Raw genomic sequence first — 14,987 nt, forward strand, 5'->3', positions numbered from 1 at the left:
TATTACGACCACCCAACCAGTACTTCATTGGGCCACCTTTTGCCTTCAATACTGCGGCGATTCTTCTTGGCATTGACTCCACGAGATGTTGAAAGGTGATGCGAGGAATCTGACACCACGCCTGATGAATAGCACTGTCCAGTTCTGTGAGATTTGATGGTTGTGGGACCAGCTGCCTGATGGCTCTTTTAACTTCGTCCCACAAATACTCAAACAGATTGAGATCTGGTGATTGTGGGGCCACCTAAGCAAGGTAAAGTCTCCCTCATGTTCTTGAAACCACTCCTGCACAATACGAGCACCATGGCATGGCACATTGTCTTGTTGGAAGAAGCCACCTCCATTGGGATATGCCATCAACATGATAGGATGAACTTGATCAGCAACGATACTTAGGTATGTTGTGCTATTCACATATAATGACCTGGCCCTCTAGCAACTTCGGTGCGAAATTATAGCTAATTTGCCTACAAACGTCAGGTGGTCATAATAATCTGGCCACTCAGTGTATATATCTTACTGTAAAGTGACAAATTAGCATTCTCACATCACTGTCTTCGGAGACTGTTCACCTGTGATATTTTCAGATCTGTAAAAGTAAAGTGTGGACTCTGGAATCCACTCATGCAGTGCTATCCCCTACAGTGGTCTGAGCAGCAATTTCTCTCTTTAACATAATAAATTCACTGGCCAGATCAATGCACAACAAGATGAAATCTGGAATCAAGCAATTAATTACCTAGATGAAGCTAAAAACAAATATCTAAATGAATTTTTACCTCAAAAACTTGGGTAACACAGACCTAACAAAATTAAGCATATATTAGTCCTCTAAAATGTTTTAAGCCCTAGCCGATTTGGCTCAGAGGATAGAGGGTTTGCCTGTGGACTGAAGAGTCCTGTGTTCAATTCCAGTCAAGGGCACATACCTAAGTTGCAGGTTCCCTGGCCCTGGTCAGGATGCGTGCAGGAGGCAACCAATCAATGTTTCTCTCACACTGATGTTTCTCTCTGTCTCTGCCTCTCCCTTCCACTCTTTCTAAAAATCAATGGAAGAATATCCCCGGAAGAGGTATCCTAGGGAGAGGATTAACAAGCAAACAAACAACAAAAAACAACAAAAATAATAAAAATAAAATGTTTTAAAACTAAACATAATTTTTAATAAAAATAAAAGTTTGTCCCTAGCCAGGTGGCTCAGTTGGTTGGAGCGTCACCAATCCATGCACCAAAAAGTTGAGGGCTCAATTCCTGGTTGGGGCACGTGCATACATTGCAGATTGATCCCCAGTTGGAATGCATAGGGGAGGCAATCGATTGGTGTTTCTCTCTCTCTCTCTAAACATATCCTCGGACGAGGATAAAAGAAAAAAAAAAAGTCTGACATTTACAACTAACTTTAAAAAATGACTTAGAAAATAAGACCAATACAAGTACAGTATATGTATGTAAACAAATGTCACAGGTAAACTGGTTAAAGCCTTCTTTGACAGGAAAAGATTTGAAATCATGCATGTCACTTAGTTTGTACTTCCCAGTTAAGGGTGCTATTTCAATGATTACAGCTAGATTTCTTAACCAGTGTGCTCATATATGGTTTGCAGGTATGCTTAACACTGTGATCCCTTCAATTTCTGTGGGAAGCCACCTGAAGCAGGCAGAGAGCCTTGTGTTGTTCCTATTACTAGCCTCATTTGTCTATTCCACTATTACATGGAAATAGCTTTGTTTTTTAAATAAAACATGTCCTGAAAAGGGTATAAAAACAAAACACTGAACTACAGGATACATTTGCAAAGCTTCCCATTTATAAAAAATAACAAAGGGAAAAGATTACCAGAAGCTTTAAATTCTTTAAATTTCTTGGAGCAACAAAGAAATAGTAAATCAATTGTCCTTTCTATCTCCCCCCCGCCCCCCAAAAAGTTAGCTTTTTTCATAGAGACAAAATTTACATACCCTTGTTTCCATTGTAAGTGCAAATACATGGCAATTTTTCTTGTGGCTTCCATAACCTAACAGTGCCATCTGCTGAACATGATAGTAATTGGTTTTTTATACCACTATAAGCAAGACCCCAGACAGCATCTGTATGAGCCACTAAAGTGCCAGCTAGAACATTTGGCTCTGGGAAGAAAACAAACAAACAAAAATGAGCAAAACTAAGTTTAAGTATATAAAGATAACTTACTATATAATTAAGTATAAGGCTACACAAACCAGCTATAAGAAGATAAACCAAAATGAATACAATGGCCATCTCTTCTAAGTTGTGAATTTATTGGTTATTTTTACCCACCTCCCCAATACATTCTTGCATTTTTTCAATTTTCTGTAAGGAATACATACTTTTTAAAAAACAGCTTTGTTGAGATATTACTCCCATTCCATACAACTCACCAATGTAAAGTATACAATTCAGTGTTTTTGGTATGTTTACGGAGTTCTGCAATCATCATCACACCAATTTTAAGACACTTTCACTACTCGTTAGCTATTTCCATCCAATTCTTCTTCCCTGCCTTTCCGCAACTCAAAAAACCACTGATCTACTTTGTTACTACAAGTTTGCCTATTCTGGACATTTCATATAAGTGACCTTCTGTAACTGGCTTCTTTCATTTAGCATACTGTTTCAAAGGTTCATCCATGTTATAGCATATATAATTATTTCATTTCTTTTAATTGTCGAGTAATATTCCATTGTATGGACACACTACGTTTTATTCATTCATCACTTGATGGACCTAATGGCTAATAACACTGTGCCTCATTTGTCCTACAACCCTGTTTCTCTAATAAACCCCCACTTTACACAGGTGTCTCTTATCACTTCCACAATTCTCACAGTTCCCAACCTTCCATCCTCATGAATAACTCTCTCTCATACTTCACTGAGAAAATATAGCACTGAAAGAGGAACCTCTTCCCATCCTCCTGTCTCCCAATCTATAAATCTGCTAGTGTCTAAAACCATCTTCTCTGTGCAGTTGTAAGGAACTGTCCTCCTTCCTATCAAAGGCTAATTATACCAGATGTATTCTGGATTCCACTCAACTCCCTAAACTAATTTCATATTTAACATTTTCCCTGCTACAAAAATTCTCCTAATCCTTGGGATCCACAAGCCCAAAACTGTGCTTTAGCGTCCCTCAACATAAACAAAAAGACCTTCATTAACCTTACGCCGCCCTTATGCCAAAGAGTAGAAAAGCATAGAGTAAATGTTTTTACCTTCCATTTACTCTCCTAACGACTCAAATATGGTTTGATACCATCAGCACAACAAAATAACCCTTGTTAAAATAACCAATGATGAACAATTAAAAGAAATGAAATACTTCTATATGCTATAACATGGATGAACCTTTGAAACAGTATGCTAAATGAAAGAAGCCAGTTACAAAAGGTCACTTGTATGAAATGTCCAGAATAGGCAAACTTGTAGTTACTACCAAATTTAGTAACTTTATTTCTTTGATAAATTCTTTCTTTCTTTGTTGTTCTCATCACATTGCTTTTCATTCATAGAGTATGCTTTGAAAGGTCCCTTAACCTTTTAGCCCCAGCATTCCTCTCTCAGTCTGGCCAATAAGTGACCTATTTGTCACTATAAAAAGAAACCTTTCTATCCTCATTTTATCAGACCTCTCAGCAACATTTGAAAGTGCAAACTGTTTCCTTCTTCTCTAAATGATTTCTTCTTTTGGTATGTTTCCAAAATTCCATACACTCTCCTGTACTTCCTACAACCTCAAAGACCAGCCATTACTCAGTTTCCTTTGTTGGCTCTCTTGTTCTAGCCACTCTCCCAATGTCAAGAGTTCCTTCTCTTAACCTAAAGAACACACTCTCCCTGTGTTATAGCAACCATTCTCACATCTGAATTCACATACCATTTGTGCCCCCATTTCTATAAATGCTACATCCCATATTCAACTTGGGTAACAGAGACCTAACAAAATTAAGTTCAGATCAAAAGTGGTGATGAAAATGTTCTGAATGAGACAATGATAATGGTTGCATAACCCTGTGAATATAGTAAAAATTACTCAACTGTATACTTCAAGAGGGTAAATTTTATTAAATGTGAATATCTCAATAAAGCTGTTAAAAAAATAAACAAAATCAAGAGTCACTCATTCATTACTTCACCCACTCAATCCATTTATCAATAGATTCTGTCTATTGTATCCTACTTCCCCAATGTGTCTTATATCCATTTCCCTTCAACTGGTCTGCTACCACTGGTCCACTACCAACGCTTTACCACCACTCTAGTCTTGGCAACATCACCTCTCACCTAGTACTGGTTCACTACATTCCAACTTTACAGTACAACATGAAATGTGTATTCCTCTCTCCACTCTGCCCCCTATGTCCTCCAACAGCCAGAGTCACCTTTTTAAACCTTACAATTACAGGTCACTTCCTGGCTTAAAACTCTTTACAGTAGTCCCCCCTTATCCCAAGGGATACATTCCAAGACACCCAGTGGATGACTGAAACCACAGATAGTACCAAACTCTATATACAGGGGATGGTGAAAGTAGGTTTACAGTTGTGAGTGCGCGAAACAGTTAATTCTTGTATTATTTATGTATTAATGTATTATTTGTCTCCTTCCTACTATTATTATTTCACATCCTCATTTATGATTTATCTTTTAGATAATTTCTTATTCCACCTGAACTGTAAACCTACTTTCCCCCACCCCTGTATACTATTTTTCTACATATACATACCTATGATAAAGTTTAATTTATAAATTAGCCACACTAAGAGATTAACAACAATAACTAATAATATAGAACAATTATAACAATATTAGAAGCCTGGTGCACAAAAATTTGTGCACTCGGGGTGGGGGGGGGGGGGTCCCTCAGCCTGGCCTGTGCCCTCTCGCAGTCTGGGACCCCTCGGGAGATAACGACCTGCTGGCTTAGGCCTGCTCCAGGGTGGCAGAGGGCAGCCCCAATCCCTAGGTGCAGCCCCTAGTCGGGCTCAGAGCAGGGCCGATTGGGGAGTTGGGGAGCCCCCCCGCCCCGTCATGCACAGAGCAGGGCGGATTGGGAGGTTGCGATGCCACCTTCAGTCACGCTCAGGGTAGGGCCGACTGGGGGGTTGGGGCACCGCCCCGTTACACTCAAGGCAGGGTCAATGGGGAGGTTGCGGCGACACCCCGTCACGCACAGAGCAGGGCCCATCAGGGGGGCTGGGGCTCCGTACCCTGTCATGCACATAGCAGGGCCGATCAGGAGGTTGAGGAGCTCCCCCCTGTCACTCACAGAGTAGGGCCGATAGGGGAGTTGGGGCACCGCCCCCTGTCACACACAGAGCAGGGCGGATCAGGGGGTTGGGGCGCCGCCCTCTATCACCCACAGAGCAGGGCCGATCAGGGGGTTGGGGCACCGCCACTCTCACACTCAGGGCAGGGCCGCTGGGGAGGTTATGGCTCTACCCCGTCAAACACAGAGCAGGGGCCGTGGAGGGGAGGGTGCGGGGGGTTGGGGCGCCGCACCCTGTCACACACAGAGCTGCAGGGCAATCAGGAGGTTGGGCAGCTCCCCCCTATCAGGCACAGAGCAGGGCCGATCAGGGGGTTTGGGCGCTGCCCCCTGACATGCTGATCCCGGTGCCGGGAGGCCTCTCGGCTCCGCTGATCCTGGTGCTGGGAGGCATATTACCCTTTTACTATATAGGATAGAGGCCTGGTGCACGGGTGGGGCCCGGCTGGTTTGCCCTGAAGGGTGTCCTGGATCAGGGTGGGGGTCCCCACTGGGGTGCCTGGCCAGCCTGGGTGAGGGGCTGAGGGCTGTTTTCAGGCTGGCGGGTGACGGAAGCTCCCAACTGCTCCGTTTTGTTGTTGTTGTTTTTTGTGTTTTTTTTTTTATTCTGGGCCAGCTTTAGCTCTGGCTCCAGCTCTGAGGCCTCTGCTGCTGAAAGAAGGTATCTGGTTTGTTTGGGTTCTATAATCGAAACACTGTATCAACTCCAGCTCTGAGATCCCGACTGGCTGAAAGCAGGTTTCTGGGGTTTTGTTTAGCTTCTATATTTGTAACAATGATTCAAACTGCAAGCTCAAAGGCCGGCAAGGCAGGCGGGGAACGTTGGAGTCCTCCGTCACTGAAGCAAGCAATCCTCATGTTAGCTTCAACCTGCCTGGCTGCCGGCCGCCATCTTGGCTGGCAGTTAATTTGCATATTGCCCTGATTAGCCAATGGGAAGGGTATCGGAGGTACGGCTAATTACCATGTTTCTCTTTTATTAGATAGGATACTATAACAAGTTATGTGAATGCACTCTTTCAGCAAACTAGCACAAATTTCTTTTTTCTTTTTTTGGTAGGTTGCCAATTTAATAAGCAAGAGAACTTACATAAAAGGCTTGTTTTGAATGGCAGCAAGACAAGTAGAATCTTAAGTGCATATAGAGGCCTTAACTGAGTTCAGTAAAGTATTCAAGCCAGCTGGTCTCAACATCTTACTCTTTCAAGGCTTATCCTTAAAAATGACTTCTATTGTGGGAACAGTAAGCAAACCGTACATTCTAAGGACAGGGGAGAGGGTATAATTTGCCTCAAGAGTGAACTATTGTATTCCTGAGTCTCTCATTGAGAAGCCTCCAATTGCCTGGGTTCAGCTCAAGCATGAATTTCTTTTTCCTTCTTCACAATTTCAGGGGTAGGAACCTCAGTATATGGTATTTTATTTTCCTATTTAGTCAAAAACTTTCACATTCTCACTTAAAAGAAGCATTTTATAGCCCTGGCCAGTTGGCTCAGTTGGTTGGCGCATCATCCCATACACCAAAAGGTTGTGGGTTTGATCCTCAGTTGTGGCATAGAGGAGGCAATGGATCGATGTTTCTCTCTTTCCCTTCCTCTCTCTCTCTCAAATCAATAAAACAACAACATATGCTTGGATGAAGATTAAAAAATAATTTCTTTTTGGTATATTCCAATTGGCAGTATCAATTCTCTTGCACTTTGGGGCCATTATTAAGTAAATTAAAGGTTACTGGGACATAAGCACTGCCATACCTGGATACCAAGTGACTAACGGACAGGTAAGCATATACAGTGTGGATATGTTGAAAAAAGGAATGATTCATATCTAGGGCAGGATCGTGCGGTAGGATGCTGGATTTCATCATGCTACTCAGACTGTGTGCAAGTAAAACATAAAACTTACCAATTTTTTATTTCTGGAATTTTCCAGTTAACATTTTTGGACCGTGGTTGACCTCAGGTAACTGAATCCTCAGAAATCAAAACCGCTGAAAAGGAGGGTCTACTATACTAAAATTTCCCTTTTATATTGTATATTTTAGTTTGAATGTCACCATTTTAGACTACATGTAAAGGAAGTTCCACCAGTTACTCTCTCTCATAGTACTGTACTATCATAGTACCTATCACGATTTTTAACTATACTCTATCCCCTTGCTTATCTGTTTAATGCCTATCATTTCCATTAGACAATTCTTACTTCTTTTTTTTAAAAAATATTTTTATAGGTTTTGAGAGAATAAAAGGGAGAGGGAGAAAGAAACATCAATGTGAGACTGAAATATTCGATTGGCTGCCTCCTGCACGCCTCCTACTGGGGATGGAGCCTGCAACCTGGGCATGTTCCATGACCAGAAATCGAACTGGCAATCTGTCGGTGCATGGGACATTACCCAACCAACTTGAGCAACACCAACCAAGGCTAATTCTTACTTCTTGATGTAGTATTTAATTCTAAACCTGGCAAAGTTAGGCACCAAGTGTGTGTTAAATAGAAACACTAAAGAGCTCAAGTTCTTCTTAAATAAACCAACCATTAAGTAGACCACTGTTTATTTAACCACCAGAGGCTCGGTGCACAAAATTCATGCATGGGGGTGGGAGTCCCTCAGCACAGCCTGAATCCTCTCCAATCTGGGACCACTGGCTCCTAACTACTCACCTGCCTGCCTACCTGATCACCCCTAACCATTCTGCCTGCCTGCCTGATCGCCCCTAACCACCTCTGCATGCCTGCCTGATCTCGCCACTAACTGCTCCCTGCTAGCCTGATGTCACCCCTAACTGCTTGCTCCCCGCGCCAGACTGCTCGCCCACACTGCACAATCTGCCGGCCTGATTGCCCCCAACTGGCCCCCACTGCCGCGTCCCAGGCCTGGGACACACACAGGCAGAGTCACGTTAGTGCTGGGTGGGGAAGCACGCAGGCAGCATCATGTTAGCGCTGGTCAGGCCTCCACAGGGGGCCACCCCCAGGCCGGGCCACACAGAGGCCCTCCTGGTGATGGACTGTGACAGCGTGGCGCAAGTCCCCAACACTGCAAGTCCCCGCCCACCAGTGCCTGCTGCACACACAGCCTGCTGATGGGTCATTATGTGTGAGAGCATCCCAACCAATTTGCATATTACCCTATTATTAGTATAGATATTTTGGACACCATAGAGACAGTACCAATTCACAGGCCTAAATATTCATGGCCTATTTTCTAATGTTTCTCCTTAATAAAGCAAATTATTAGAAATGGAATGACTAAACAAGGAAACTAATACATGTTTAAACAAGCTTCTAGCTGAGGTATTTACTTTGTCAGCTCCATGCACTTAAAAATATATATTTTGAACCTTTTGCTTACCATATGTATCATATGGATCCACATTAGGGCTAGGCATATTCCACCACTGGATGGTTGCATCTATACCACCACTGAAACACTGCTCTCCATTAGAACTAATAGCTAATGATAGAACAGGGCCACTATTATAGGAAGAAAAAGAAAAAAGTTACTTATAAAGCTTAGAAAAGAAACTCATATATGCAGTCTCCAACCTCTGAATTTGTGTGGCATCTTAAAACTGTATAAGGTAAACATGTACACTTGAATAGTAATGACTATATTCTCCTAATACAATTATTAATAAAATAAAATATTAATCAAGTACTGTCTTTTCTAATATAAAACAAACATTACTACAATTTTACAAGATTTATGGATAAAATAAAACTTACATGTGGGCCCTAAATGTGTAGATAGGCTCTACATCTAAAGAGGCACTCCTAAAAGGGGGTAGGGGAGAGAAAGGATGGGAGAGAAGACAATTAAATAATCGTAACCATTGGCTGATATTCAAGAATCATTAGGTAAGATCAAATTGAGTGCATGCATGATATGGGACCATAAAAAATAATTACTTCTAATTTTTGACAAATCTGGAAGGAAAAAAAACATAGGCTACCGTTAAAATACTTACTTTTTGGCAGGAACTGTTTTTTGCAAATTCCAAAGCTTCAGAGTATGATCCTCAGAAGCGGTAACTAGCACAGGTTCTACAGGATGAAAAGCTAATGCCCGGACTCCATCAAAATGGCTACGTAGTGTATACTTGGGGTTCCATGTCTTTCGAAAGGCATCTTTATTGGCAGGCAACTAAAAAGAAAAAGCACAATATTTAGTGGTAAAAGTAGTAAATTAATAGACATGTGGAATTTTTATTTGTTTTGGTGTGTTTAAAACATATATGTTAAACTGCTTTGCTAAACTGTCTAGTAGAAATTTAATGTACCTTTAAAGCTTTATAATAAATCTTTATCGTTTAATAAGAACTAAGAATAATTTCATTAGCTTTCAAATACCTACATCAAATGGAGTCCCTCAATCTGTTTTATCTAATCATCAAGCTAAGCTCAAAGGTCCTAGAAAATATCAGATGAGAACAAAGAACTACCATACTGCAATACTTCATATGAAAACAATAAAAATTAAGTAAATTACTACCAAAAATCCAAGAGTACAATATTAATAGTACAGTTGTCATTCAGAAAATTAGCAATGTGAAGTTTTTAAAGGCAGCAAGTTAACGTACTTCCCAAAAGTTTGAACTAAAGACACTTTAAGAATATGTTCATCATTACTGTTGATACTGACATGAGGTTAATCTTTTTATCATCATTTCTGTCTGTAAAACAGGCTATGAACTCTCTCCCAAACTAGTCAAGTTTACTAGAATTCAGTCCCCTATGTACTTTATAAAATGTAGAAAAAATGAATTCGTTAAAAAACGAAACATTTGCTGAAAACTGCAAATTCATTATATAAAAGTTAAACAAGTTTAGTTAACTCTCAATTGAATGTTTACTGTATATAAAAAATTTAATCCCAGACTAGTTTTACCACTAACACTGTCCTTCCCATTTCCCCTCCATCCTCCCCCAATCCCTCAAATGAAGGACTGAAAATCAGGAAATGGCAACAAGCTAACTTGAACATTATCCTTAAAAAAATAAAAGTTCCAAAATAAAACATGCTTTTTAAGAAGTGTCCTGAAGTGATCAGGCTATTTTACTCCTTAACATTGAAATATGGCTTAACTTGAATAAATAATTGAGAGTTGACTACTCAAGATAGATATTTATTGATCAGTATTTTAAGATAATCAATCATCCCAAACTCCTAACTAATCCACCACAATACCTAAGAAAAATTTAACCACCACAAAGAAACTAGTTATTAAAAAAAACACACAACTACATGTCACTTCAACTCAACATATTGACACACAAACTTATCTTTTCCATGCACCTTGATATTAATTCTATTTTATAAATGTTTCCAAAAATAAGGAGCCTTCTATTAAATCATTAAAAAATTAAAAATAAAAAATTAAAAACTGCACTTACATCATAACTATAGTCTGCATCATTTGTTACCGTCAAGTCTGCAAGGTCTCCAAGGCCCAGTACACTTAACAAAACATCATCAGAACCCATAATAAATGACTTGCCTCCTCCAGATGGAAACGTTATTGGTTCAGCTATAAAGAACAAAACCGCTTCTTAAATGCTGAAAAATCATACAGTATAAGACAATATTGTGGGGGAAATGTAAGCACTTAACAGTTATAATACAGTAATATAAATTTTATCTTCCCACTTCCCTCCTTATTTCTTCCACTCAAAAAATCCTATTACTAAATAGTAAAAAATAAATGTTTATTTAGGAACTACAACAAAATCTCCCACAAACCAAATAAATGTATATTAGATATATTATTCCAGGGTGGGAGGTGGGGCACAAAAGCTCTATTTAAATCACTTTATCACTTCAGTACAATTATAACTATGGTATTTTTTAAATATTGTAAATTGTTGAGAAGTCCTTTTGCTTTGTATCCTACTTGCTTAGAAGTGCAAGGTATTCTAGTTCCTGATAAAAATTAATATAAGCATTCAAATTAAATTATCTCCATCTATAATGCCATGTATCAATTTCCTGAAATGAAGCCTTAAATTGCTCAAATTCCTCCAATAAAAGCAATGGTCTAGAAAGAGGGCAGTTCTACCACCAACAATGTCAATTTCCTTTCTGCAAAAGGTTAATCCATGTGATATTTAGAATGCCTTCCAGCTTTCAAGATTTGACTACAATTGTTTATTTTAACTTCCCTTTTATTTACTATGATACTTCTAAAATAAAATAACTATAGAATTTTAAGTTAAATTTATAATACTTTGAGCAATTAAAATCAAACACTGCCATAATAAGAACTATACTAATATATAAATATTTTGCTATAAGTTATAGTATAAGCCATAATTCTCAGTTATCATTTCAAACATGCTTTGAAAGCAAAATTTTAAGCTTAAGATGCCAGGGGGAAGTACACAAGTCACTGTAATAAAAAACAACTCAATATATCAAAACAAATTTAAAATTCATGAGCAAAATTAAAAGAAAACAGTATACAAAAACTCAAGCTAATTATCAACTTTGAAAAATTTGAGTGATATAAATTTAATACACTATAGGAAACATAACAGGTATAACACTTGTCAGTCACCATTAACACAACTACTGAAAAAAATTAAGATACAAGTCAACTTTTCCTAGATAAATACTATAGCAAAAGTAAAATTAATCTATATTTAGACTATCTTATTATTTATCAAAGTAAGCAATAATATAAAAGTAAGCTATATAATTTGACTCAAATCAAGTCTTACATGACACTGCTAAAATGAAGTTGTGAGTCAACAGCTAATCTAGAGTAAATTTGATAGAAAATATACATAGGGATACTAGTAGTATTTAATTTTTGAATGATTATACTAATTGAAACTGAATAATGTATAGTACTGACCCTTCCTACCAATATTTAGTATGCAATTATTGGTAATACCAAAGCAGCAAAGAACAATAAAATCAATATTTTAAAATTATGTTTAAGAACAATTATATAAAAATTCATTTGGTACTATTTACTCAAAGCATTTTTAGCCAGTACAAGGTCATATATTTCTTTTAAGCTCATTATTTGTTTATAAGAAAAGTTAGAACAAAATGCCACAATTCCTTCCACTCACAATTATACAAATCTCAATAAAAGCCTAATAAAATAACTTTAACATAATAAATTAATTTGCATTATTACATATTCTTTTTACAATATATTTCTAATCAGTTGTTGACCAATGTAGGGGCATGTGAAGGGAAGTGCCTGGGCTATCCGGGCTAGTTTTATTGGAGTTTTAAACAAAAAGTTAGTATTTGTATCCATTTCTAATTAGTCATATGACTACATTTCTCAATCGCTATACACACATATAATTACATATATATATATATATATATATATATATATATATATATATATATATATATATATATATATATATGGAGCAAGCTATGCTGCTCACTCAGCGTTTATTACATATATATGTGAAAAAAACTTTTAAGCTATATTTCTACTTTCCATAATCACCCGTCACCACTGTGGATGTGATAATCACAGTAAATATTCAATTTATTCACTCTTGTTTTCTTATAGAGGAAATTAATTTGTATTCTATAAATTCATTTTATTAATGTTAATACAATTACTTATAGCACATAATCACATAAGCATAAAAATGTCATTGGCAATTTAAAGAAAAATGAAATTATTAAAAGCAGTTTTTAATGATGAAAATTATGACACTTTTTATTAATAGCCTAAAAGATTTCATCAAGCAATTAAACAATACTATTATCATTTCCCTTTATGGAAATATTAGGGTCCCAAATGGGATCTTACAACAAGGTCCTTTTGTAACTAATCCTCCTTTTTATAGACACTTAATGACCAAGGAAACCTCTGTAGCTCACATAATCAAACTCTTCTTCCTCCTTCAATTTTATCAAAACTAAAGAACACAGCCCAATAACTGATTCAGTGTTGACATTGTATATCTTAAGTCTTTACTAAAAATAGTCTGAAAGGTTGTAATACAGAACTTTCTCTTTCTGAAAACAGACATTTTGTCTTTACAAAATGATGTATGACATGGAACAGGAAAGTATGAAGTTGGAGGTTGCCACTAAAAAAAAAAAGAGATTATGAACTCTGTTTCCTTCTTAGCTTTATGTAGAGACTGAATTTGCTTCTTTTAAAATAAATGCTAAGCTTTACAATTAGGTTTGTACTTAACTCCCCATTTCCTATTCCTTCCACCATTAAGAGTTATATCACTGACTCACTTTTTTTTTAAAGGACACACACATAAGCACACATAGAGAGCACTAAATTGATTTAAATGCAAAATCTACAGTTGAATATACAACACAAACTACAAAAATTTTAGCAAGTTTACCTATGCATTATTTGGCAAAACAACCCAAAAGCTAAAGAAGATAAACCACCTGAAATGCATAAAATGAAAAATAATGGATTTGGTGTGTGGATTTTAGAAAATACTTCCTGATGTAAAACAGGAAAATAGCTCAATAGCAGAAAATAGATTTGGAAAAGTCAACAGACTATTTTACTTTTCATGCATTAATATGTTTTGTTTGGCTTTATTATTTCTCACCATAATCTGTAATTGTCATATCTGCATGCAGATATGATTCTAAGAGAAAAAAAACCCGCAAAATTATTTAAGTTTAACTGTAAGAAAAATGTGCTACTAGAGAACTCCTAAAGGAGAATGGATGTATTAAAATTTTTTTGACTGAGGCATCGAATTCTGTTACATAGTGAAAACAGAAACATCAATGAAATTCAAATCTATATGCCGAATTATTAGATAATTAAGTATCTTATACTAGAGGCCCAGTGCATGAAATTCATGCACTGGGGGCGGCGGGGGGGGGGGGAGGGGGGGGGGAAAGGGGAAGAAGGCGGTCCCTCAGGCAGGCCTGCACCCTCTCGTAGTCCGGAAGCCCGAGGGCAGTGGTTGACAAACTCATTAGTCAACAGAGCCAAATATCAACAGTACAACGATTGAAATTTCTTTTGAGAGCCAATTTTTTTAAACTTAAACTATATAGGTAGGTACACTGTTATGATGGAAGTCCGACATCCTTATCCTTAGCACTGCCACAGAGGTGGGAGAGGCTCCTACCACCACTTGCTGTGCTCGCCAGCATGAGTCCGGCTTCTGGATGAGAGGCACTCCCCCTGTGGGAGTGCACTGACCACCAGGAGGCAGCTCCTGCATTGAACATCTGCCCCCCTGGTGGTAGTGCACGTCATAGCGACTGGCTGTTCTGCCATTCAGTCTATTTGCATATTAGCCTTTTATTCTATGGGATCATGTCACAGTAAGCCCTTGGTAAGAATTCAGTCTCATTACTTAGAATTATAAGTATCTGCACCTAAATTATAAATAACTGAAATATATATACATATCTTCAGCTAAAATCAATTCTGGAAAACAAAAAATGCCTAAGTAGTACTTTCATTTCATGCACATTTCTAGTTTCATTACCAAGTATACTTGGTACCAAGTTAAAGAATAAGATGCTGCCTTATTCTAAAATGATTTTTTAAATTGCTATTTTCTGTAAGCTAAAGTTAGATTTCTGAGAGGTTCTCTGAATTGACCCCTGGGATAAAAACAACTCTACCTAAAACTAGCCAATGTGGTTCAGTGATTGGAGCACCTGCCTGCCCACCAAAGGGTAGCATGTTTGCTCCCTGCCCTCAGTCCGGGTGCATGTGG

At 38.0% G+C, this 14,987-nt stretch overlaps 1 protein-coding gene across 3 annotated transcripts in view; it reads right to left on the reverse strand.

Moving 5' to 3' along the window:
- The window catches only part of STRN3 (striatin 3), a 103,633-nt gene that overhangs the window by 12,983 nt on the left and 75,663 nt on the right, over window positions 1-14,987 (reverse strand). For all 3 annotated transcript variants that reach the window (XM_059709984.1, XM_059709993.1, XM_059710003.1), the window contains 5 exons: window positions 10,686-10,819; window positions 9,260-9,435; window positions 9,018-9,065; window positions 8,644-8,765; window positions 1,960-2,127 (listed from right to left, as the gene is read on the reverse strand). In XM_059709984.1, the coding sequence (XP_059565967.1) occupies window positions 1,960-2,127; window positions 8,644-8,765; window positions 9,018-9,065; window positions 9,260-9,435; window positions 10,686-10,819 (648 nt within the window). The remainder of the gene's footprint in view (window positions 1-1,959; window positions 2,128-8,643; window positions 8,766-9,017; window positions 9,066-9,259; window positions 9,436-10,685; window positions 10,820-14,987) is intronic.

Source organism: Myotis daubentonii, chromosome 1 (genome assembly GCF_963259705.1).
Source record: "Myotis daubentonii chromosome 1, mMyoDau2.1, whole genome shotgun sequence".
Classification (NCBI taxonomy): domain Eukaryota; kingdom Metazoa; phylum Chordata; class Mammalia; order Chiroptera; family Vespertilionidae; genus Myotis; species Myotis daubentonii.